The sequence below is a fragment of the Scyliorhinus torazame genome, chromosome 7 (assembly GCF_047496885.1).
Source record: "Scyliorhinus torazame isolate Kashiwa2021f chromosome 7, sScyTor2.1, whole genome shotgun sequence".
Lineage (NCBI taxonomy): Eukaryota > Metazoa > Chordata > Chondrichthyes > Carcharhiniformes > Scyliorhinidae > Scyliorhinus > Scyliorhinus torazame.
Genome location: NC_092713.1, coordinates 30,935,508 through 30,961,970, shown reverse-complemented (window position 1 = coordinate 30,961,970; position 26,463 = coordinate 30,935,508). Strand labels below are relative to the sequence as shown.

General features: G+C 45.7%; 1 protein-coding gene across 3 annotated transcripts in view; it reads left to right on the top strand.

The window, feature by feature from the left end:
* Positions 1-26,463, top strand: part of tgfbr3 (transforming growth factor, beta receptor III) — a 235,941-nt gene that overhangs the window by 85,671 nt on the left and 123,807 nt on the right. For all 3 annotated transcript variants that reach the window (XM_072510477.1, XM_072510478.1, XM_072510476.1), the window contains exon 4: positions 25,265-25,402. In XM_072510477.1, the coding sequence (XP_072366578.1) occupies positions 25,265-25,402 (138 nt within the window). The remainder of the gene's footprint in view (positions 1-25,264; positions 25,403-26,463) is intronic.

Sequence of the window (26,463 nt, the reverse complement as noted above, 5' to 3'; positions counted from 1 at the left end):
AGGAGGTAAGTGGAATCTAATCTGCAATAAGTGCACATAAATGATTAAGAAGAAGTGGGCAGTTGGGAGGGGATTGATTGGCTGGTGGCAGCTTTGTTTGTTCCACATGTTTTACGAATGGGAAATCCAGGGTCAGATCTTAGCTTAATGAAGTACCTTTGAAAATGAACAATGTTAGGAGATATAAGGGTTGAAATTCACCTGCAAATGGTTTAGTTCATAGCAGTGAACCCTTTCCAAATACATACATTTGTACTTTAAAAAAAATAAATTTAGAGTACCCAATTCATTTTTTCCAATTAAGGGGCAATTTAGCGTGGCAAATCCACCTACCCTGCACATCTTTGGGTTGTGGGGGCGAAACCCACGCAAATACGGGGAGAATGTGCAAACTCCACGCGGACAGTGACCCAGAGCCGGGATCGAACCTGGGATCTCGGCGCCGTGAGGCAGTAATGCTAACCACTGAGCCACCGTGCTGCCCTGCATACGTTTGTACTTGGGGCTGAAGCACATTTAGGATTAATATGTTTAAATAAAGTAATAATTCCCAAATTCAAAGTTTATGTTGATAATCGGAACACAAGAACAGTACAAAATTTGAGTTATTGCAGCTGGTAATTGAATGATGCGGACAAGCGATGCTGATTTGTTAGTTGAATTAACTCCAGGCTGCCCCAAAAATAGCATCTCTTATCATTAATGCTTATATTCCAAAGTTGTTTTTATCAAAATATAATTCAGGATTTTGAATCACTGTGAAGCATATCTTTGTTCAGACTGTTCATCCAAGTTAGAGGAATGACGATGCGGTCAAATACTGTGCAGTATTTGCATACTTATTGAACATCTGCATAAACAAAGTTATTAGATCCAATTTTGTTGATTTGAAGTGGAATAGAAGTCAGACCAAATGTGGCATACTTTGTTTAATATCCAAAGAGGATGTTTAATTCCACTGAATGCAGACTGTACTTTAGAAGCTAAACATTAAACCTGGTAGTTGATTTAGCCAAGATCCACCTCAGAACTTGGTCTGAAATCCAATGAATTTGGAATTCTGGGCCACATAGAAATGTATCGGATCCAATGCCAAATCTTTTTTCCCTCCTGTAAAGAAATCAGAACTACTCTCAATTATTGCACACTGTGAATTTTCTCTGATCTACAACGGTTGTTGCAAAGGAACTGATGCAAGGAAGTCATGCATTTGTTCTGTATCTGTCAGATGTTGAAACCTGTGTTGTAAACAGATTGGATTTCATTTCTACAAAGAAATTTTAAAAAATAACTGTCAGGATTAGTTTTGCTTTTGCCTTGTGTAATTAAATTCTCCCTACCAGATGAAAAAATTTATAGACTTTGGGATAATTAAGTCACTGAGAATGTGACTATATCAATCTGCCAACAATTGTGCAAATGTTCAGCAAGTTGTAAAGAAGTTTGTTAAATGCTTAAACAAAGAAATGTTCACGGATCTGATCGATAACAAGGTGATTCCTGAGCATTGCAGAACAAACTGCTGTCATACTTTGATTGCACATTTATATTGGGTTGTGTTGTGTTGTCACTTTTGTGTGGTAATAAAATTGTTGGGCCGAATCTTGATTAAACGTTGGGGTTCCTCCCGGCCAGCTGGAGAGCCTGTGAGAGACCCATACTTCCAGTTTCTAGGAAGGCCTGCCGTACCACAAGCCTGTCAGGCAGCGGCGAGTTCAGGGGTGGGCCTTCCCCTTGGATCAAGACCTTGGAACGCGTGTGGGAGATGGAAGTCAGCTCTTGGGCTCAGCAGCGCCACTGGGGATGATGTGGCTGCTGCCAGAAGGACAGGCACTGGAGTCCCAGGATTGCAGAGTGATTTGCTTGCATCAATCCCTTTGCAACAACCATATTAGATCAGAAAAAATCCATAGAGTATGCAATAATTGCGAGTACTTATGATTTCTTTACAGGAGGGGAAAAGCAGATTGACCCTGGCCACAAGTAAGTAATGTGCGAGGGGGACGTTTTAAACAATCCCATTATAGAATCCCTACAGTGCAGAAGGAGGCCATTTGGCTCATCAAGTCTGCACTGGCCCTCCGAAAGAGCACCCTACCTAGGCCCACTCCCCTACCCTATCCCTGTAATCCCACGAACCTGCACATCTTTGGACACTTAAGGACAATTTACCATGGCCAATCCATATAAACTGTGCTTCTTTGGACTGTGGGACGAAACCGGAGCACCTGGAGGAAAGCCACGCAGACATGGGGAGAACATGCAAACTAGACACAGCCACTCAAGGCTGGAATTGAACCCGGGTCCCTGGTGCTATGAGGCAGCAGTGCTAACCACTGTGCCACTGTGCTGCCCTGGGTGGAGGGCACAGGGGGACCAGGGCATACAAGTCCACAGATCATTGAAAATGGCAATGCAGGTGGATAAGATAGTCAAGCAGGCATACAGCATGCTTAGCTTCACCGGTCGGGGCATTGAGTATAAAAGTTGGCAAGTCTTGCTGCAGCTGTACTGAATCTTAGTTAAGCTACATTTTGAAAATTGCATACAATTCTGGTCGCCACCACCAAAAGGATGTGACTGCTTTGAAGAGGGTGAGAAGAGGTTTACCAGGATGTTGCCTGGTCAGAGGGTATTAGCTTTGAGGAGAGATTGCATAAACTTGGATTGTTTTCACTGGAATGACAGAGGTTGAGGGGCAACCTGATAGAGTGGTTTACAAAGTTATGAGTAGCATGGGCAGAGTGGACGGTCAGGTGCTTTTTCCCAAGGTAGAAAAGTTAATTACTAGGGGACATAGGTTTAAGGTGAGAGGGGGAAAGTTTAGAGGAAATTTGATAGGCAAGGTTTTTGCACAAAGGATGGTGAGTGCCTGGAACGCACTACCGGGGGAGGTGGTGGAAGAAGACATGATTGTGACGTTTAAGAGGCATCTTGACAAATACATGAATAGGATGGGAATAGCGGGATACAGGCCCCGGAAGTGCAGAAGGTTTTAGTTTAGGCAGGAAGCGTAATCGGTGCAGGCTTGGAGAGCCGAAGGACCTGTTCCTGTGCAGTACTGTTCTTTGAGAGGCTTCAGGGAGATTAACAGCAAGGGCAGGAGTGTGCCACATAGTGGGCAAGCCCCTTCCCGACGTTCTGTCCCATCAGGATGTTGCTGCTTTTGTCCTTTTCGGTGATGGAGCGCATATGAGGTAGAGGTTCGTGGGTTATTTATGGCACAGTAGGAGGCCATTTGACCCATTTAGTATATGCCAGCTCTCCATGGAGCAATCCACCCAGTTCCATTCCCCCACTCAATCCTTCAAGTGGAAATATTGATCACCTATGCTTTCAACACCCTCCCGATCAGTGAGTATGTTCCAGGGACTTACCATTCGCTGCATGAAAAAGTTCTTACTCGTATCTCACCCGCCGTATCTCTTGCCCCAAACCTTAAACCTGTGTCCCCTTTTTCTTGTTCCACCAATGAATGGGAACCGTGTTTCCTTGCCTACCATATTTATACCTGTCATAATCATGTCTACCTCTATCACATCTCCCCTCAATCTCCTTTTCTCCAAAGAGAATAACACTAGCCTTTCCAATCTAACCTTGTAGCTAAAATATCCCATCCATGGAAACATTCTGGCAAATCTCTGCACCCTCTCAAGGACCCTCATATTTTTCCTGAAGCATGGTGAAAACTGGACGCAATACCAAACCAGTGTTCTAAGAGGTTCAGGTCAGTTTGACACATGGCTGTCATTCATCCTGTAGGCAGTAAGTAGCACAACTGTGATAAAGAGGACTGGATACTGACCCCAGTGGCACAGTACCAATCAAGAGGACCGCTCTGTCCTGCATAGTTTTTGATCTCCTTGAGAATTATTGCAGATTCACCCATCTAGATAAGCGTTATATATTCTGTTAGACTCCTAACTTTGGTGTGTAGACCATGGAACTACAGGCCAGTTAGCCTAACATTAGTTGTTGGGAAAATGCTGAAATCTATTATCAAGGAGGTTTTAACAATGCACTTAGAAATGCATAGTATGATTAGAACAAGTTAACATGGTTTTATTGAAGGGAAATCCTATTTGACAAATTCATTGGAGTGTTTTAGGGTGTAGCAAGTAGGGTCGATAAAGGGGAACCAGTAGATGTAATTTGATGGTTCTCCAATCAAATATCTGACTTCAGTTATTTTTAAACTAATGGAAACCTTTTGTTAATTTCTCCAGGTCTATCTGTCTCCATATTAACCTTTTAATAATAATCTTTATCAATGTCACAAGTAGGCTTACATTAACACTACAATGAAGTTACTGTGAAAATCCCCTAGTCGTCACATTCCGGCGCCTGTTCGGATTACACACACGGACAATTCAGAATGTCCAATTGAGCACACTTCTTGGCAGCTGTCTGGTTTTCTGGTTATTAAAGCCTTTGTATTATCAAACTCCTCTCCTGAGTCGTAATTGAGGGTATCTCAATTTAATAACCAGAAAACCAGACAGCTGCCGAGAAGTGTGCTCACTGCACGCTGCCTGCTGAACGTAACCTTGTATACAGGTTCCTGGGGGCGGAGCCAGAGGCGGAGTCCCCCAGGATTCCAAACCCGGTCTTAAAGGGGCCTACGCATTAAGGGTACATATGTATACAGATGTCATTCACCACACCAATTCACCTAACTAGCACGTCTTTCGGGACTTACGGGAGGAAACCGTAGCACCTGGAGGAAACCCACGCAGACACGAGAAAAAAGTACAGACTCCGCTCAGACAGTGACCCAAGCCGGGAATCGAACCCATGTAAAATTGTGGACAGGTCGGGGCAGGTGAGATGGTGGCGAGAAGGCCGCCCGGGGTATTTTATGCCTTCTGCCCACTCGCAAACCCACCAATGAGGGGCTGTAAAAATTCTGCCTCGGGTGTACCCCTCCCAAGCAGGCTGTACTGGTATGATTAGCAAGGCATGACCTAACACAGTAGTAACTATGCATGTATCCCATTACGAGAGAGTATACGGCTGACTTCTTTCCCCGGTCCCCTCCTTATTTGCTCCACTGGTCGGATGAGGGGTGGATTGAAAGAGAGAGAGATGATTAGTCTGTTCAGTAGGGAGAAGAGAGAGTGAAACAAACTCGATTCCAGTTTCAAAAGAGAGAGTCAGTTGAGTTGAAGGAAAAGGATGATTTTTTTTTTTAAAAAGGAGAAAGAAGCCCATTTCCTCCTATTGCATCACAGCAGAGGAAGCACCTTGTCTAAAATTTCAGTGTAACTACTGAGCTTTCCTTATGGATAACATGATTTTCATACTTAATAAAAAACAAGCTTTTTATCATGCACTTGCATCTGTCACATGATTATTAATATTGTTACTACAATTTAATGTACAAATCTCCGATTTCTATTTGTTTGAGAAGAAGAATTTTCCAATTATTCTATCCACCTTTCCTATCCATATTTTCCTTCTCACTGGCTTCTCAAAATTGCTGGGACCTTTAAACATACCTGCTGCACAGCAGTTAAGTGTTGTAAAAAGAGAGTGTGTCTTCACACACACATGCGCGCACAGCACCCCTAAGGTATTTCTTGGTTATACCAAAGTTGGCTGAAAACCGCATAAGTTGCTGTTTTTGCTATAAATCAGAAGGAAGCACAATAGTAGTGAAATGTGTTGAGTTGGGTAAGAAGAGGAAAGCCACAAATGTTTTTCCATGTAGGTCTAGATTTAAAATTTCCCCATTTGACATTTAAAGATATCTGCCACCAGTTTCCAGCAAGTGTCCTTAAATTTACTGGACAGAAAATCACAGGCTGGTGAGTTGCAGTCTTCCAATGAGTCTTCAGTCTAACCCAGGAATGCAGAAACAGAATTAGTGCACTTTTAGTAAGTTTGCAGACTTGCACAGTCTTTCAATATGAATTTCCATAAACAAGCTCCTCATCCCATAATGGTTACTGTGGCATTTTGAACTGGATGTAGAATTAAATTAAAAATGTAGCTGAATATCAGTTTATAAAAAAATAAAAAATGGGCTAGATTTTCCATGCCCCAAGCGACATGTTTTGCAGGGCAGCCCGCCATTGACCTTCTGGTCGCGCTGCTGTCGACGGGTTTTCCTGTTGTATGTTCCCGCGGCAGCCGGAAACCTGCGGCAGGGTGTGCTGCCAATGGGATTGTGGCATCCCGCCAGCGGGAATGGCTGGAAAACTCTGGCCACTGGGTGGGATTTTATGGACCTCCCCGCAACGGGATCTTCCGAGTCCCATGAAAGTGAACTCCGTAGCAGGTTCTCGAATGATGGGTGGGTGAGCCATGCAAAATGGCGTAGACTTCAGCAGGACCAGATGATGCTTCCAGCGGCCAATGGTAAGCTGCCTCTGCCATCAGAAAACATGCCGTGGCGGACGCCTGAAATTTCGGAAGGGATGCGGGTCCACCCTCCTCCATCATTTTCCCGACCATCCGAGCCAGTCATGCAGTTGGGTTCATAGAATCATAGAATTTACAGTGCAGAAGTAGGCCATTAGGCCCATCGAGTCTGCACCGGCCCTTGGAAAGAGTGCCCTACTTAAGCTTACGCCTCCACCCTAACCATGAAACCAGTTATCCAACCTAACCTTTTGGACACTAAGGGACAATTTAGCATGGCCAATCCACCTGACCACATTTTTGGACCGTGGGAAGAAACCGGAGCACCCAGAGGAAACCCACGTAGACACAAGGAAAAAGTGCAAACTCCACACAGACTGTCACCCGAGGCCGGAATTAAACCCGGGTCCCTGGAGCTGTGAGGCAGCAGTGCTAGCCACTGTCATCGTGCCGCCCTGAGGGTTTGGGTCCTCTACTCCCCCCCCCCCCCCCCCCCCCCCCCCATGACAACTCCAAGGTTCCTCCCAGCTTGGTTTTTGAGGTCATCTGCTTAAGCCTTCAGCATCCTGTTTTCAGCAGTCACCATCACTATTTCAGCTTCTCGTAAGGCAAGCTATTTCCGTGACTCGTCCGCACTTTTCCATCCCTTCGATCACCTCGCCCTGTTTTTTAACCAATTCTGTCATTTTTTAAAAATTTCCCCCGGACAGGGCCCAGAGTGTCCTCAAATTACTTGCATAGTTTTTCTTCTATCCGCCTCCACTGCTTATCGAAGTTGACCAGCATGTCTGCGGCAATTGCAGCCTCCGCCGTTTTGTCCTCCGAGGAGCTGCCTCATAAGTTAGTCAAGAATCTCTTACAGTATGTAAACCCAATTTCCCCCAAAAGATTTTCCAAGTGCCATAGAATGGCATGTCGGGGGCGCACCTAGCGCCAGCGGGGACCAGACCCGATTCTCCGCTGGCGGGAGCATTTAGAGTACAGAATATTTAGAGCCGGAACAGACAATTCTGGCCATGGTGTCTAAGCTTTTCATCTTGCACTCATCCGAATATACTCAAGGGTGCCAAATTTCAAAGGGAACAATAATTTATTCTGCATGAGAAAATGTGTGATGATTGGTTGGCAAGTCAGCTCTGATTGGTCAACATGTTGTCATGGTGAATGCAACAGGAAGCTATTGTTTCTCCATCCTTTTCTTTATTCAAAAAAGGTGTCTGGACATTTGCCTGAAGATCCTCAACCAATCAGGGCCTACTTGCCAATTAGCACTCCTTTTCTCAAGCAGTATAAATTGTATTCTTGCAGCTGTCTTTCTCTTTTTTTCAGCAACATTTATATACCAATAAGGTGTATGAATTTTAAAAAAAAATCATTTTCACTGATTCACCAAAGTGGCAAAATGTTCGGGTTTATTGTTGGGTTCCTGACGTCAGTCAGCATGGAGAGAAGGGCATGGATTCATTGCACTTGGCTGGAATCCCAGTTCAGGCAACATTGGTTGTAGTTTTCCAAGAGATCTCTGCAAACATTAAACTTAGTGCTTGTGATTTGTCCTTGGATCTCGCTCTCATTCTCACTCAATTTAAAACACTTTCTAAAAAATTATGAATTATATTCAAATGACTAAAGCTATCAGGAGTTACATAGAGCATAGAACAATACAGCGCAGTACAGGCCCTTCGGCCCACAATGTTGCACCGAAACAAAAGCCATCTAACCTACACTATCAAGTCAGATATTGGTCAATGCAGGCTTTAAGTCCAAATCTAGTAAGAGTAAAATCTTAGAACTTCTTCAGCTTCCTGTATTCTTAGCTTTATTTCTATTCCAGGCTCTTAACATATAGAAGAATGTACTCTATCTTCCATGGCATTGTTTTTTTTTTTAAATAAACGTTTTATTGAGGTATTTCTTTGGCATTTTAACAGCAACAAAATCAACAACATACAATCCAAGGAAAATATGAACATAATGCAAATTCCACCTCCCTCTCCCACAGGTCTTGCCATTACATACTCCCCTAGCCTACGCTAACCAAGCCCACCCCCTCTTTCTGCTGACGATCAGTTCTCTGCGAGGAAGTCGACGAGTGGTTGCCACCTCCGGGCGAACCCCAGCAGGGACCTTCTCATGGCAAACTTAATTTTCTCCAGGCAGAGGAAGCCTGCCATGTCTGAAAGCCAGGTCTCCCGATTTCGGGGGCTTTGAGTCCCATCATGCCAGCAATTGCACCTCCGGGTTACCAGGGAAGCAAAGGCCAGAACGTCCGCCTCTTTCTCCTCCTGGATTCCCGGGTCCTGCGATACCCCCAAAATCGCCACCTCCGGACTCATTGCCACCCTCATATTTAATACTGTGATCATGGCATCAGCAAACCCCTGCCAAAATCCCCTCAGTTTTGGACATGCCCAGAACATATGGACATCGTTCGCTGGCCCCCCCGCACAACTATCCTCCACCCCAAAGAATCTGCTCATCTGGGCCACTTGATCAATCAATGCAGTCCCCAAAACATTTACTTACTTACACTCTTACCTGCACAGCACAACCGCTCTGGGTTTCATTCCAGTTTTATCTGACTAAAGCACTTGAAATATTCCCCCAACATAATTTTTAAATTATTTAGCTAACTGGCATGCTGCTGGAGTTTGGGATAATTGTGTACACTGAAGCTTGATGGGCTACAGACCTGGCCTTCAGTGAACAAAGTTCTGGGCAAATATATCAAGCCCAAGGCTGGCTTTTGGGAGAGGTTGAGGACGGGATTCTCCAATCCCTTGGCAGAGTGTCCACGCCGTTGTAAATGCCGTCGCGTTTTATGACAGCGTGAACGGGCCACTCCCAGTACTTGTAGGGGCCAGCACGGGACTGGAGCGGTTCGCGCCGCTCCAGCTGCCGATCCCGGCACGAATTGTGCGCCGCGGGATCTGTGCATGCGCAGTTGCGCTGGCGCCAATGCGTGCCTAAGGAGTCACAATTTTTGTGGTAAATTAATTTGGATGCACCATTAAATGGAAATGGCTCCTAATGCTTTCGCCGCTTTATTTTCAAAATACCGAAATACACTAAATGGAACCTTTCAGTTCATAGTACAGTTAACCTTTTAAGCCAGCTTAGCCACAGCTTGATTCAGTTGCTTTTAATCTATCAGTGTTTGTTCTGGAGTAGAATTTTAAGAACTTGTTTTCAAAGTCATTTCTGAAGTTGCCAGTCTCTGGATTTAGCTTAGTTTGGCAGCTTCTAGATGCTAGGACTTTCAGAGAAAATAGTCATACATTGGTCAGACTTCAGCTTCCTGCAGTCCTGTTTACTGTATGGGGAGTTGTGGGTACAAAACTATTGCAATGTGCAACATGGTAGATAGCATGCCAATGTCACTTCAAAATCACTTTTTCAAAGGAGCATTTGCCTTTTCCATTGAGCTCCAGTGGCATTTAGAATATAATATGTCTTGTATTAGGACAAGTCAAATTTATCCTGTACACTTGATATAGATTGTGTAGTTTGGAATATAAGAAGAGACTTTTATGCTCTAAACATTTACAGATGTAATCGGAGAATCGCCGGGGCTGGCGTGAATCCCGCCCCCGCTGGTTGCTGAATTCTCCACCACCGGATATTCGGCGGGGGCGGGAATCGCGCCGGTTGGCGGCGCCCCCCCCCCCCCCCCCACGATTCTCCAGCCCAGATGGGCCGAAGTCCCACCGCTAGAATGCCTGTCCCGCCGGTGTAAATTAAACCACCTACCTTACCGGCGGGACAAGGTGGCGCGGGCGGGCTCCGGGGGGGGGGGGATCAGGCCCCGGGGGGGTGCCCCCACGGTAGCCTGGCCCGCGATCGGGGCCCACCGATCCGCGGGCGGGCCTGTGCCGTGGGGGCACTCTTTCCCTTCCGCCTTCGCCACGGTCTCCACCATGACGGAGGCGGAAGAGACTCCCTCCACTGCGCATGCGCGGGAATGCCATGAGCGGCCACTGACGCTCCCGTGCATGCGCCGCCCGGAGATGTAATTTCCGCGCCAGCTGGTGGGGCACCAAAGGCCTTTTCCGCCAGCTGGCGGGTGGAAATTCGGCCGGCGCCGGCCTAGCCCCTCAAGGTTGGGGCTCGGCCCCCAAAGATGCGGAGCATTCCGCACCTTTGGGGCGGCGCGATGCCCGACTGATTTGCGCCATTTTGGGCGCCAGTCGGCAGACATCGCGCCGACACCGGAGAATTTCGCCCATGGTTTCAAATCCCACCATGGCAGCTGGTGGAATTTAAATTCCATCAATAATTTTTTTAAATCTGGAATTAAAAACTAGTCTTGGTTACAGTGATCATGAAGCCATTGTTGATTGTCGTGAACAACCCATTTGGTTCACTAATGTCTTTTATTAATAATAATAATCATAATCTTTACCAGTGTCGCAAGTAGGATGACATTAACACTGCAATAAAGTTACTGTGAAAATCCCCTAGTCACCACACTCCGGTGCCTGTTCGGGTACACTGAGGGAGAATTCAGAATGTCCAATTCATCTAACAAGCACGTCTTTCGGGACTTGTGAGAGGAAACCGGAGCACCCGGAGGAAACCCACGCAGACACGGGGAGAACATGCAGACTCCGCCCAGTCAGTGATGCAAGCCGGGGATTGAACCCAGGTCCCTGGCGTTGTGAAGCAACAGTGCTAGCTACTTCTGTCCTTTCCTGGCCTGGCCTACATGTGATTCCAGACCCACAGCAAAGTGGTTGACTCTTAAATGTCCAATGAAATGGCCTAGCAACCACTCAATTGTATGAAACCGCTGGAAAATATATTAAAAGTAATGTAACTGGATGGACCTCCCTGCCCACCGCTCCCACTCAGTTGATGAATCTGTACTCCTCCATGTTGGACACTACTTAGAAGAACCACCAAGGGTGGCAAGGACACTGCAATTATGCTGGGTGGGAGACTTCAATGTACATCGCTAAGAGTGAGTCAGTAGCACCACTACTGACTGAGAAGGACATAGCTGCTCGCTGCAAAGGTAGCAGCACAGTGGTATGTGGTCGGGAGGGATTGCCTTGGGAGTTTTCAACATCGACTCTGAACCCACAAAGTTGCATGGCACCAGGTCAAACATGGGCAAGGAAACCTCCTGCGAATGACCATGTACTACCGCCTCAGCTGATGAATCAGTACCCCTCCATATTGAGCGCCATTTGGAGGGGCACTAGGGATGGCAGGGGTGCGGAATGTACTCTGTGTAGGAGATTTCAATGTCATCACCAAATGTGGCTCATAGCACCACGGTTGATCAAGCTGGTCAAGTATGAAAGGGCATAGCTGCTAGACTGGATCTGAAGCAGATAGTGAAGGAACCAGCAAAAAGGAAATCATACTTCATCTTATCATCACTAACCTGCCTACCGCAGATGCATCTGTCCATGACAATATCGGTCAGAGTGACCACCACACTGTCCTTGTGGAGACAAATTACCATCTTCACATTGAGAATACCCTTTGTCGTGTTGGGTGACACCACCACCGTACTAAATTGGATAGATTTTGAACAGATATAGAAACTGGAGTGGGTATCATGAGGTGCTGTGGGCCAGCAGCAGAATTGTACTCCACCACAATCTGTAACCTCATGGCCCAGCATATCCCCCATTCTCCCATTACCACCAAGCCAGGAAATCAACCCTAGTTCAATGAAGAGTTAAGGAAGGCCTACCAGGAGCAACATCAGGCATACCTAAAAATTAAATGTTTACCTGGTGAAGCTACACCACAGGACTACTTGCGTGTCAAACAGCATAAGCAACAAGTAATAAACCAAGCTAAGTGATTCCACAACCAATGGATCAAATCTAAGCTCTGCAAACCTGCCACATCCAGCCATAAATATATGAATAGGATGGGAATAGAAGGATACGGACCCAGGAAGTGTAGAAGATTGTAGTTTAGTCGGGCAGTATGGTCGGCACGGGCTTGGAGGGCCGAAGGGCCTGTTCCTGTGCTGTACATTTCTTTGTTCTTTGTTCTTTGTATGACTGGTGGTGGGCATCTAAGTAACCAGCAGGTTACTTGGGAGGAGCAGACTCCACAAATATCCCATCCTCAATGACGGGAGAGCCCTGAACATCAGTGCAAATCTTCTTGACTGAAGCATTTGCTACACTCTTGCCAGAAGTAGATGATCCATCTCTGTCTTCTCCAGAGATCCCCAACATTACAGATGCCAGTCTTCAGGATACTGTAAAGGCTATACACCCTGACAATAATCTGGCAATAGTACTGAAGACGTTCTCCAGAATTTGCCTTGCCCCTAATCAAGCTGTTCTAGTACAGCTGCAACATTGGCATTTGCTCAGCAATGTGGAAAATTGCTCGGGTATGTCCTGTCCACAAAAGGTGGGACAAAAGCAACCTGGCCAATTAACACCCCATCAGTCTACTCTCGATCATCAGTGAAGTGATGGAAGGGGTCATCAGCAGTTGTATCAAGGAGCACTTGGTTAGCAATAACCTGCTCATTGACGCTCAGTGTGGCCACTCAGCCCCTGACCTCATTACAGCATTGGTTCAAATTTGGAAAAAAGGGCTGAACTCCAGAGGTGAGAGTGACTGCCCTTGATATTAATGCCTAATTTGACCAAGTGTGGCACCAAGGAGCTACCTTGAGGCAGCATTCAACTGAGTATGCTGCCAAGAAGCTCTAACAATTGAGAACTCAAGAACTCATCAGGTTACTCATCTCATCCGAGGACATCACTGCTGAATTTCCTTAGGGCAGGAGCGTGGCTTAACCATTTTCAGCAATGAACCTCCGTCTCATAAGATCAGGACAGGTGCTTTTTCTCTGATTTTTGAACTGTTCGGGTACCTTGTAAGAAGTGACTTACCTCGACTGTAATGTTCTTCTGATTTTTCGTTGTGCACAACTTGTTAGTTGCACTGTGCAGTCCATTTAAGATTGCTGTGCAGCTGCACATGCACACATCTTAAATGGAGCATTGGTTTATGCAGCCATTTGTACATTCTGGATTGCTACATGGCCACACGCTTGCAAACTTAAGATCATTCCTTGTGACACCTCAGAAGCCTCTCCACTCGCTACATGATTCTAATCAAGGGTGTGATCGAATACTCAGCAATATGCACAGCTGCGATAATACTCAGGAAGCTCAACAGCAAGTTGTTTACTTGACCAGTGCCGTTGCTACTGAACTCGCTACCCATCCCTTATACCACGGGCGGTATTTACTTTGACAGCACCCCTTTTCTTTGCGACCTCTATACTGAGAGGGATAAGAGCAGTGACATCCTGACTATGCTATCAGCGGCAAGTTCCCTTCCTAGTCATACGCCATCCTGACTTCGACATATAATGCTGTCGCTTCATCATTACAGGATCAATATCCTGTTATTTCTTACCGTTCATCATTATGGACACGCCATCAGTGCACGGAGTAGTGCACTGCTTGTGCGCTTCCCATGCAGCATATGGTGCAATATGAATTCAAATACTACCTCTGTGTACTGTTTTATTTGGATGTTTATTAGAAAACTGGATCAATTCATCCAGTTGAAGCAAATAACCTGAAGCATTGTCTTATCTTTATTTTGCTTGATTGATCAACCCCTCATTGTCAGTGCTGTATAATGGCAAGAAACACTGGAAATAGTAGTTTGTAACATCACTCCAAGTGTGTGTCAGTTGTGGTTCAATTGGTAGTCATATGGGTTCAAGTCCCATTCCACAACGATCTTAAGTTCACAGGTACCATCTTTTGGATGAGATATTAAATCAAGGTCCTGTCTGTTCTCTCAGATGAATGTAAAAGATCCCGTGATACTATTTCGAAGAGCAGAGGGGTATCCCCACTGTACTGGCCAATCCCTCAAGCAACATCACAAAAACAGATTACGTGGTCATTATCACATTGCAATGGGAGTTTGCTGTGCGCAAATTGGCTGCTATATCCCCTACATTAGTGACTACACTTCAAAAACGCTTTGTTGACCGTAAAGCACTTGGGATGTCCGGTACTCATGAAAGGCTTTCTTTACAAAGTGGCACAGCATTAAATGCAAGTAAGATTCCTTTGGTGGATCTAGTCCAAATATAATTATTTCCTTTGAACTGGTATATCGTTGAACTAGTTGTGCTGACAGATTTCTTTCCACACTTTTGTTCCCCACATGAAAATCATTGATGTTTGTTTCTTCCTTTGTTAATCTGAGGCAGGAAAAAGCAGCTGATAAATCTCAATATTAGTTTAAACTGTAGACCTTGTCATTCATTGCTCAATGTGGCTTTCTTTATGTGGATTGATGTACTCCGAATACACTTGTACATGTGTCAGCATGATAGAGGTGATGTTAAAATCTATTGTCAATTTAAGACGAGTTATATTTTTCTGATAACCTGTCCTGCTGAAAATATACCGAGGTTGGCAGATTGGTTGTGGCGAAATAGTTTTTGGGAGCATGAGTAAGCTAAATTGTGGTTGCCACACGGTGGCGAGACCAGAAGATCCCGCTGGCAGAAAACATGCCACAGGAGGGCTGGAAAGTCCTAGGCCTTGTCTTACGGTGGCGTAGTGGTACTGTAACCTGACTAGTAAACTGCACACCCAGCGTAATGCTCTGGGGATCCGGGATCAAATCCCACCTTGACAGATGGTGAAATTCAAATTCAATAAAAATCTGGAATTCAAAGTCTAATGACGACCATGAAACCATTGTCGATTGTTGTAAAAAAACATCTGATTCACTAATGTCCTTTAGGGAAGGAAATCTGTCATCCTTACCTGGTCTGGCCTACATGTGACTCCAGACCCATAGCAATGTGGTTGACTCTTAATTGTCCCCTCAGGGCAATTAGGGATGGAGAATAAATGCTGGCACAGCCGATGCCCACATCCCATGAATTAATTTTTTTTCAAAAGAAAAAAATTGTATCTAAAAATAAACACAGCAGATTCTGAAAATCTGCGATAAAAGTAGAAAATGTTGGAAATATATGTCGGAGAGCATCTGCAGAGAGAGAAAAATAGATGTGGTGGGTGGAATTTAATGCCCTCCGCTGTGGCATGTTTGGTAATGGCAGGCATTTAATTGGATTGGAGAATATAGGGCGGGATTCTCCACTCCCACGCCGAAGTGGCCGCGCCGTCGTGAACGCCGTCGATGTTCACGACGGCGCGGAACGGCCCCGGTCCTGACCGATTCAGGTCCTGACAATGGGCCAGGATCGGGGCCGCGTCATCTACACGCGCCAGGCCTTGTCGCCCGCGTAAAAGCGGCACCGCATAGATGACGCGGCCGGCGCCACATAACGGGCGTCATCCGCGCATGCGCGGATTGGCCGGCGCCAACTCGCGCATGCGTGGTTGCCGTCCTCTCTAAGTCCGCCCCGCAAGAAGATGGGGGACGGATCTTGCGGGGCCGCGGAAGGAAGGAGGTCCTCCTTCAGAGAGGATGGCCCGACGATCGGTAGGCACCGATCGCAGGCCACCCCACATTCCAGGTGAAGCCCGGTGCAGGATCCCCCCTCGCCCCGCCCCACAGGCCACCCCCCCCAGCGTTCACGCACCGCCCACGACTGCAGTGACCAGGTGTGGACGGCGCCAGGGGGAACCCGCCGTTTTGGCCTGGCTGCTCGGCCCATCCGGGCCTCAGAATAGCGGGGGTACCGGCGATTCTCCGGCCTGCGGCCTGCGAAACCCGACCGGGCCGTTCCTGCCGCTTGGGAGAATCGCGGGAGGGCGTCGGACCGGCGTCCCCGGAAATTTTGGCAGCCCAGGCGATTCTCCCAACCAGCGTGGGAGTGGAGAATCGCGCCCAGTGTGATGGGACTCGGCTATCTTTCTGCCTCTGTCACAATTAAGTCCTGGCCAGGAAGGATTGTAAATGGCTTTCCCGCTCTACGAATGCCCATTTGAAGACCTCATCCCATTTTCACTGGTATTCACCCAGCATTGGGTGGGGAACTCGCCATATGGGCAGCCCATAAGGCAAACCTTGTTGAGGTTGCTGGTGGGCTTCCAGGGGTCGTGTTCCCTCGTTCAAAGTCACTCAATCCCTGTGCAGTGAGGAGTGTTCTGACAGATAGCCAGAAGAGCCGAGCAGGTGGGGAGGGTGACAACTGACCACAGCCCAACTTTGTATACATACACAGGGTCCTCGCATCACATGAGCCTTAAGGAAGCTACATGTGTTTAAAGTTCACACTTTTATTTGGGCATTATTAATTTCATGGCGTCAGGAAGGGGAAGCTCGCTAAGAGACACCCAGCTGCCCTTACTCTCATCCACCGTTCCCCCTGCCCCCACCAACCACCACATGCTTTTTCAGCCCTTCCACCAGTACTCACTTGTGGCCTGCACCTCTTGATGATTCTGGGCCGTCCGTGATGCCAAACAATGCAAAGCTGCTGGCCTTTGATTGGCCAGCAGCAAAGGCTAGCAGCTCATGCGGGTGTGACTTCCACTCTGGGGGCCCATGATCCATGATTCTGGGCGAGGTGCACTGCTGCCCAGTTTTACTTTTTTATAAATGTTTTTTATTGGATTTTTGAACAGAGTATATTTTGCCGTTATGTACACAGGATATGATATATATATATAAGTAGGCATCCGTTTGTGCCGGCGAGGCACTTCCGGAGGGTAATCCTCGAGTGGGTCTGGTGCTGGTGTTGCCCCTCGCTTCTCCCGGCTGGAATTCGCCGCCGTTGTCTTCTTGTGCATGCTGCCGCTTCAGCCAGTCCTCCCGCCTGTATTCTCCTTTTTTTCTGTTCCTGTGGATGTCACGTTGGTTAACGTCCCCCCCCCAAAAACCTCCCTGGCTCTCCTCTATTGTTCTCCGTCTTTTCCCTCCTCTTCCCCCCCCCCCCTCCCTCTCTCCCTGTGGTTTGCCTTTCCTTCCTCTTAGAATGAGTTGTGTCCCCCCCCCACCCCACCTCTCCCAGTTTGTCTCCCCCTCTCATGCTTTGGCTGCTTTCTCCTGGTTCCTGGCTATTCTTCTGCTTGTTTGTTTCCACAAACAAGTCCCGGAACAATCGGGTGAATGGCTCCCACGTTCTGTGGAAGCCGTTGTCTGACCCTTGGATGGCGAATTTGATTTTCTCCATTTGGAGAGATTCCGAGAGGTCGGGCAGCCAGTCTGCAGCTTTGGGTGGTGCTGCTGACCGCCAGCCGAACAGGATTCTACGGCGGGCGATCAGGGAGGCAAATACAAGGGCGTCTGCCGCCCTCCCCAGGAATAGATCTGGCTGGTCTGATACCCCGAAGACCGCCACTTTAGGGCATGGCTCCACCCTCACCCCCACCACTTTGGACATTGTCTCGAAGAAGGCAGTCCAGTACTCCTCAAGTCTGGGGCAAGACCAGAACATGTGGGCGTGGTTGGCCGGGCCTCCTTGGCACCGTTCACATCTATCCTCCACCTCCGGGAAGAACCTACTCATACGGGTTCTTGTTAAGTGGGCTCTATGTACTCCTTTTAGTTGTGTCAGGCTGAGCCTTGCGCAGGTGGAGGTGGAGTTGACCCTATGCAGTGCTTCGCTCCAGAGTCCCCACCCTATCTCGATCCCCAGGTCCTCCTCCCATTTCCTTCTTGTTGCGTCCAGTACGGTGTCGGCCCCTTCTACCAGTCTGTTGTACATGTCGCAACAGTTTTACTGCTGCCCAGTTAAGTGTCTGATCTCTGTCACCTTCATTAAATACCGCCCAGTGTCTCAGGTTGATTGCCCTACGGTTCCAGTCATCTAAAACAATTTGTGTAATTGAACAGAAAGTTGTAAAATATGGGTTAAATTGGGGTGCTTTTAATTTGAAGTTTTCAGGTCATACTTTAGGATATGTGATAAAATAATGGGATTTAATGTGGAAATCATTGCAAGCATTTCTCCATACATTTCTTGTACTTATATAAAATGTATAATTTCATTCAGTATTTCTGAAATCTAATTATTGTACTTGGAATACTACATTGGGATCGATTAATATTTTTTAAGCAAATATTTGGATGTGAAGATTACCTGAGGGAATTCCAGTTTTATTGACGATCACGGTTTGTCTACAACTGAAATTTGAAAGTTGACAAACGAGACATTATTCTCCCTTGAAACTTTTGTTAAATGTCATGTGCTTTGGAGTATGTACTCCGTTTGGAGTATGTACAGCCGTTTCTGGAAAATAACCCCTGTATATATTGTTGATTTGAACATGTGCATGTCAATTTTAAAAAAGCATTGCAGCAATATGTTACAAATGTGTCCTGTCCCTGAGGGGGTAAAAGGAGAGATTCAGTTCGCTGATTTTTAAAATATCTCTTGAGATAGTTAGCAATAATATGTAAGGACTCTTGACCTCTTGAGATCATTCTGTGCTCATCAATAAATGGATGGCTATTTTGATCAAGCATAACTCATTTTGAATAATGTATATTTTATGTGGAAAGTTTTGCCTTCTGCATCAAGGTCCTTAAGGAAATTAAATTTAAATGTTGAAAGGTTGGTCATTTTCCCTTGTAACTTCAGTTGAGTTTGGCCCGAGAATATCCATAGCAGTAGAGAAGAGATGACTCCAAGTTTAAATTTTGAAACTGGGGTTTCTCATTTGTATCATAATAATTGTATAAAAGTTCAATTTTATGACTTTCTAAAGAACTTGTATTTGAATATCAAAGCATTTTTTCCTTCTATTTAGCATAGTTTCAATTCATAGTTCAAACTTTGGCACAATCTACTAGCGGGATGCGATTCTGGGAGAGGCCCCTTCCGGGATTTATCCAGCTCACCACGCCTTGCGAGATCTAACAGGATCTCACGAGATGTAGTGATCTGGATCTCGCCCACAATGGGTGGGAGCCAGATCTGGCTAATCTACATATTAAAGTGTTGCAGTCAGGCAGACTTTAAAATGCAATCGCCGGAGTTACCCAAGGCGCACAACGTAACTTGGAGACCTTGGGCGAGCACCGGTTAGTCCTGGTCACCACAAACGGGGGCCAGGCATACTGGCCTGGGGATCTCCCAGGGGAACAGGGACCACCAGGAGATAGGGGGCTCTGGGTGGCTGGGCTCTGGATAGGTTGGTACCCTGCCTGGGTGCCCGGGTAGCATTTTGCCTGTGCTGGGGATCAAAAAGAGAGTAGGAACAATGCTGGAAGGAAGATTAAAAGAAACCATACCCTGAAGCTGCAATAAAATCTATCAAACTGTAGGCAAAGTGAGTTTGAAAATATGCGGCGGTATTCTCCCGCAATCGGCGGGATGGCCCAACGCTGCCGCCAAGAACGGTGTGAAAAACTCCGGCGTTGGGCCACCCGGAAGTTGCGGAATCCTCCGCACTTCCGGGGGCTAGGCCGGCGCCGGAGGGGTTGGCGCCATGCCAACCGGTGCCGAAGGGCCGCTGTGGTCCCACGCATGCGCAGAACCGCCGGCGTGTTCTGGCGCATGCACAGGGGGTTTCTTCTCCGCGCCGGCCATGGCGGAGCCCTACAGAGGCCGGCGCAGAGGGAAAGGGGAAAGAGTGCCCCCACAGCACAGGCCCGCCCGCAGATCGGTGGGCCCCTATCGCGGGCCAGGCCACCGTGGGGGCCCTCCCCGGAGCCGCACCCCCCCCCCCCCCCCCCCGCGCCCCGCACGAGGACCCCGTTAGACGCCCGACAAGCCAGGTCCCACCATGATGGACTATGTCCATTCCACGCAGGCGAGACTGTCTGAAAATGGGCCGCTGCTCGGCCCATCGGGGCCCAGAGAATTGCCGGGGGGGGATGTTGCCAACGGTCCCCGACCGGTGCAGTGTGAACCCCGCCCGAAAACCGACGCCGGAGAATTCGGCAGGCAGCGTCGGAGTGGCGGGGCGGGATTCATGCCGCCCCCCGGGTATTCTCCAACCCGACGGGGGGTCGGAGAGACCCGCCCATGGACTTTCAAATATGCCATCACATATATCTAAAAGTGAAAACAGTAAAATATGTTTGCGACAGGGCTGCAGCGAAACTTCAGATTCTAAAATTAAATTATTCTGTGTACCTATGCAGAAAGTTGTAATAGGTTTGGATCCTTATGGATCTTCACTCTACATTACACTTTGATGTGTTGTTTTCCTGTTTGTGTCATGATCAACATTTGCCAGGTACCTTTGAACATTAGAATTACACTATTAGAAAATACATTTACCATTTTTGCTGCATCAATCAATCTACCTTACTGTTTTCACATGCAAGATATTTTGTATCATTACCGCATGGCCAAAACATTTTATTTCTGTATAACGTCTAAGGAATATTTGTCTGAAAATAAGTTTTTGTAGCACACAACAGCTGTTGAAGTGTAGACAGCTTATGTTGCAGCGAAACTTGATATAACTAAGAATGTTTCCAAGCCGGCGATTAATGTAAATTTGGAATAGTTGTTATGAATAATCTACCAAGGGGTTTATCACTAGACCCTGTCAGTTGAAACAGTTCAGTCAGCTTACAGATCGGTTGCACTTGCTTTCATCTGTTGTAACTCAATTCGAGGTTGTGACTTGTCACCTTTAAGGTGGAAACAAAATGACATTTTAATGGCCTTGTTAACTTTGATCATTTTCAACATTTCTGTTCTGCTCTCGTGATACATTACGAATTGCTTTAACAGAATCTGGAGGCCTCAATCAGAGAATTGTTTTTATAGCCCTGTTGCTGTGGCAATTCTCAGCCTTCCATGAAACCCATCATCTCCTGGGAAACAGAAACTTGTGCAGCTGTCTTTGGCCTATTGACATCAAGTATGCCTATTGTGGGGCCTCTGAAGAAAAGTCTCTTCTGATTTTGTTGCCATTATCTGAGTAGAACGGACAAACAGAATCTTTACTGAGTATAGGAAATAACAGAAAATAACCGCAAATCTTTAGGTGTTTGGCACTCATTTTGATGCCTTTGTAGAGTTCTGTGAAACGCTCCATTTAAACAGGGTTATTCATGCTGTTTTCCCTTTTGTCAAATGCAGAGCAAGTAAACATTTTTAAATATCCTCAATGTTTACAGGACCTTTTTATTTTATGATCTCCCCAATCAGCACACCTATGCCCTGTAATGCCTACAACATCTCTAATCCATGTGACTACGTGATTTAAGGTCATAATTAGTATCCTGAACCTACAAGTATTTTGTCGAAATGGTTGTAACTTTATGATCAAGTAAACAAGAAGATCATATTAGGGGGAGTGCCTCTTTGGAATGAAAGCACTGCAGAATTTGGTTTTGTTGTGCCCTGAATTTGCAGTGCACACTACGCTTATCACTGATTCACGAAAATACAATTTAACTGGCAGTGAAAATGATTAGCTGAGAAGACAGACCTTGTCTGGATGAATGGAGGCTTTTCAGACAGTTAGTTCCCTTTGGGACGGATTTGAAAACTAAAAGCAGCAGAGCAGTGCAGCCTATGCCAGATGACCAGCACTATAGCGTATAATTCTCAACATATTAGCTTGAGAGCATGGCTTTCCTGAGTGCAGTTGTTAATTTTAAAACTTGGGTGTTTGCCTGTGACAGTTATTGTATATTAATACTATAATTACATGTTAAAATTTCTAAATAGTAGTTATTCAATTACCATGGCATACAACTACATTTAAGTATATAGCTGGTTTTAGATGTTAAGAATGGATGCTACTGCACCATAGTGTAATAGAATTCAATTCTCATTGATTCTGTGCCACATAGTGGGTTCCCTACCTGGTAAATTGGTCGTCAAGCAAGGAAACCTATCACCAGAGCAGTAAAATCTATAAAGGAATCGTGTTCCATGGCAAGAGACCCGGGAGCAGAGACATAAGACATAGGAGCGGAAGTAAGGCCATTCGGCCCATCGAGTCCACTCCACCATTCAATCATGGCTGATAGTTATATCATGTAGTCACATGGCTGATGACATCTCTGGGGCTGGTTTAGCTGGTGGGCTACTACCGTGCTGCCCACTGGTTACCGTGGGCAACGCGGTAGCACAATTGGATAGTACTGTGGCTTCACAGCGCCAGGATCCCAGGTTCGATTCCCGGCTTGGGTCACTGTCTGTGCGGAGTCTGCACGTTCTCCCCGTGTCTGCGTGGGTTTCCTCTGGGTGCTCCGGTTTCCTCCCACAGTCCAAAGACGTGCAGGTTAGGTGGATTGGCCATGCTAAATTGCCCTTAGTGTCCAAAAAAAGGTTAGGAGGGGTTACTGGGTTATGGGGATAGGGTGGAAGTGAGGGCTTAAGTGGGTCGGTGCAGACTCGATGGGCCGAATGGCCTCCTTCTGCACTGTATGTTCTATGTTAATCTATATTAATGTTAAATCACTGGCTTTGAAAGCAGACCAAGGCAGGCCAGCAGCACGGTTAAATTCCCATACCAGCCTCCCCGAACAGGCGCTGGAATGTGGCGACTAGGAGCTTTTCACAGTAACTTCATTTGAAGCCTACTTGTGACAATAAGCGATTTTCATTTCATTTCATTTCCATTTTGGTTTGTGAATTGTGTGAATGATTGAGCAACTTTACAACGAGGAGGATAAAATAGTTCTTAATAAACATCGTTTGAAATATAATACAATATCCTATTTCACAAGTTCTGCGCCCTTGATCTCTTCCTACCCCTGTGGCCTCCTCCAATCGTACAACTCCCCAGACCCTCACTCTGAGATTCTCCACTCTTCGGACTCTAGCCTTTTATGCATCTTCTCTCTCTTCAACCTACAAATCATGCTTGTGCCTTCAGTCATCAAAGTCCTACGCTCTGAGGTTCCCTCCTTAAACCCTTCTGCATACACATTCTCATCATCCTTATTAAAGCGCTTCTCAAAATCCAAACTTCTGGTCACTCCTCCTAATATCTCCTCTTCCTGGGCATCCACTTTTGTCTGACTTTGCCCCATCAAGCATTTTGGGATTTTATTCCCACTGAAGGGATGAGATAAATACAAGTTATGTTTTTAAATATTTAAGACTATATTACCCGCTTTTAAATTAAATTATCTTTATTGACGCTTTAGTAGTCACAGAGGAGTCCAAAAGGGAGAGTCAAATGAATGATTTATTACCGAAAGTAAAGTATATACAAATACAGTCCCAGTGGGTCGTCATGGGAGTTATAACAAACACTTGTGTAAGGAAGTTACCAGCATGCTGTGAAATGTAATTTACACATTTATACATAAACTTTAGGAAGGACGTAGAGGAACAACTTTGCAAGGAAATCTCAGAGAGGTGCAAAAATTATAGAGCAGTTATAAGGGTGACTTTAACTACCCAAATGACCTAGACCTTGGTATTCAGGACACAATGGGCTAGATTCTTCCACCCCGCCTGCCGCAAGATTGCCACGGGCGGGTCGCGGGCCATGGAAAAGTCCATTGACCTCGGGCGGGATTCTCCAGTTATCGGGCGGGCGCAGCCGGAGAATCCCGCCCAATTTCAAAATTTGAGAATGAACAAAATTTGGCAGCAGTGAGAACTGAGGAGGATAGTGTATAAAGTCAAAAGGACATTAACAAGTTGGTGGATTTGGCAGACAGGTGACTTTTAAGGTGGATTCTGACTTGGTGGCATTCAGTCACAATCCTACAGATGTTAGCCTTGCACTGTTGGCTCCTGAGCCAAGCGCACAGACCACATGTTTAATCCAGAGAAAGATTAAGTGATTCATTTTGGTAGGAAGAACATGGAGAGGCAATATAAAATAAAGGGTACACTCTGAGCAGTGGGACCTGGGTTTATATGTGCATAAGTCATTGAAAGTGGCAAGACAGATTGCAAGAGTGGTTAAAAGTGCATGGTATCCTCGGCTTTATTAATAGGGGCATAGAGAAAGGGGGTATGTTGAACTTGTGTAAGACACTAGTTCATCCAGTTCTGGGTTCTGCACTTTAAGAAGTACGTGAAAGCATAGGAGAGAGTACAAAAAATATTACTGCGAATGGTTCGAGGGATGAGGAACTTCAGTTGTGAAGATGGATTGTTATTAAATATTTGTTGTTTTTCTTGGGAGTACAGAAGGCTCAGAGGAGATTTGTAAGAGGTCTGAACAGAGTGAAAGTATCAAAAATAGAGGGCACAGATTTAAAATCATTTGCAAAAGAACTAAAAGCGATATTATGCAACAAATACTTAAGGTCTGAGAGTGTGGTAGAGGTAGGTTCAATCAAGGGGCTGTTTAGCACAGGGCTAAATCGCTGGCTTTGAAAGCAGCCCAAGGCAGGCCAGCAGCACGGTTCAATTCCCGTATCAGCCTCCCCGAACAGGCGCCGGAATGTGGCGACTAGGGGCTTTTCACAGTAACTTCATTTGAAGCCTACTTGTGATAAGCGATTTTCATTTCATTTCATTTCAAGGCAATTAAGAAACTAATTTGAAAAGGAACAATGTGCAGGGTTATGGGGGAGAAGATGGAAAAATGGTACTAAGTAAATTGCTTATTCAGAGAGCTGGTACAAACATGATGGGCTGAAAGACTTCTGCACAGTAAAAAATTCTGTGAAATCATTTTGGCATTATTCTGGTTCCGAATTAAAGTAACTGAACCAGGAATAACTTTTCACTTTTGTACTTAATCGTTTAACCCTTTTACCAGAGAGCAGAAAACTTTCTCAAAAATACAACGCTGCAGTTTTGTACTTTTATTCCCTCGTTCTTGTAGTAGACAGTACCGGTTGAAAACACTCTTGATCTTCTAGAAACCTGGGTCTAGCTGTGTATAATTATTAACCATTCAGAAAGATATTCAACAATTAGGCTGACAACAGGCATGTAGTATTTCTGGTTCATTAAATGTATACAATGGCATCAGCAATGAAAGTAACCTAAAACTGTGCAGTGAATGCCTACATGAAAGAATGTGTGCAATTTTTGGGGCAAAATAAGTGACGGCATTTCTTTTTCACTTCTTCCCCAAAGGTGACACTGAATTTGAGACCCATTTTTTCTGTTGAAGTTCATCAAAAGCCTTTGGTTTTTGTGCTCAATTCTCCCCGACCTGTGCTGTGGATCATAAAGGCTGAAAGACTGGCACCTGGAGTCCAACGTTTGTTCCATGTAAGTTGAAAGATTCCTGTAATTTGTCATGAAGGTGAACTCTGAAAGCGAGCACAGAAAATCATTGTACGTAACAGTAAACTAGTTCCAGGAAGAAAGTGGATGCCAGTACAATGCAGAGCAGCTAATAGGAAAAAAAAATGCTAATACTATTACAAACTGTTAAGGATGTTCAAATAGAAATGATTTTGTCTTCAGTTCCACAGCAGCCATAAATAACCTTTGGTGTCAGGTTAAGGTGGAAGGTTTGCAAGGGTTCACTGTGGGATATATGCTGGTGGTCGAAGCTTTGCCCACTGCCAGCTGATATTGGGAAATACAGCCACAAATTTTCAAAATGTTGTCCTGTGCAACGTCCTCTGCTGCTGATCTGAGCTAGCGGGAAAAATAACTCGACTGTTTTCAGAGTTATAGCATGGACAAGATCAGTTTTAAGTCTTTATCCTCAAAGGATTGAATGATTTTTCGCTGTTTTACTGTACTTCAATATTAATTTGAAACTGTCCTTGAAGCTTTGTGACTATCTGAGTGTGTGAAGTACATCGTGTTATAACAATTTCATCCCTTTGGGCATTAAAAGGAATTCCTGAGAAAATCCAATCCTGCAAATGGCAATGGTTTAACTTCTTGCATGTTTACCAATCTCAAGGCTGAGTCCATGATTTTGTGGTGCTCAAAGCAGACTGGAAAATCATCACAGCGGAGACAGAGTTCAGATGTTTTGGGACACCATAACCCTGAGAAGATGCCCTTTGGAGAATTGGGGTCTTTTCAATTTAGGGTCCTGGATTTAAATCCAATGCAAACTATTATGTCGCAGTTAATATTGTAACTGGACGGGAACATTTCAAAATGGAACTCTGGCTCAAAAGACCATAACCTTTACTTTTTTTAAATAAACCGTGGAGTAGCCAGAGGGTAGCCAGGGAAAGGGTTGGCCCACTGAAGGATAGGCAAGGGAATCTATGTGTGGAGCCAGAGGAAATGGGCGAGGTACTAAATGAATACGTTGCATCAGTATTCACCAAAGAGAAGGAATTGGTGGATGTTGAATCTGGAGA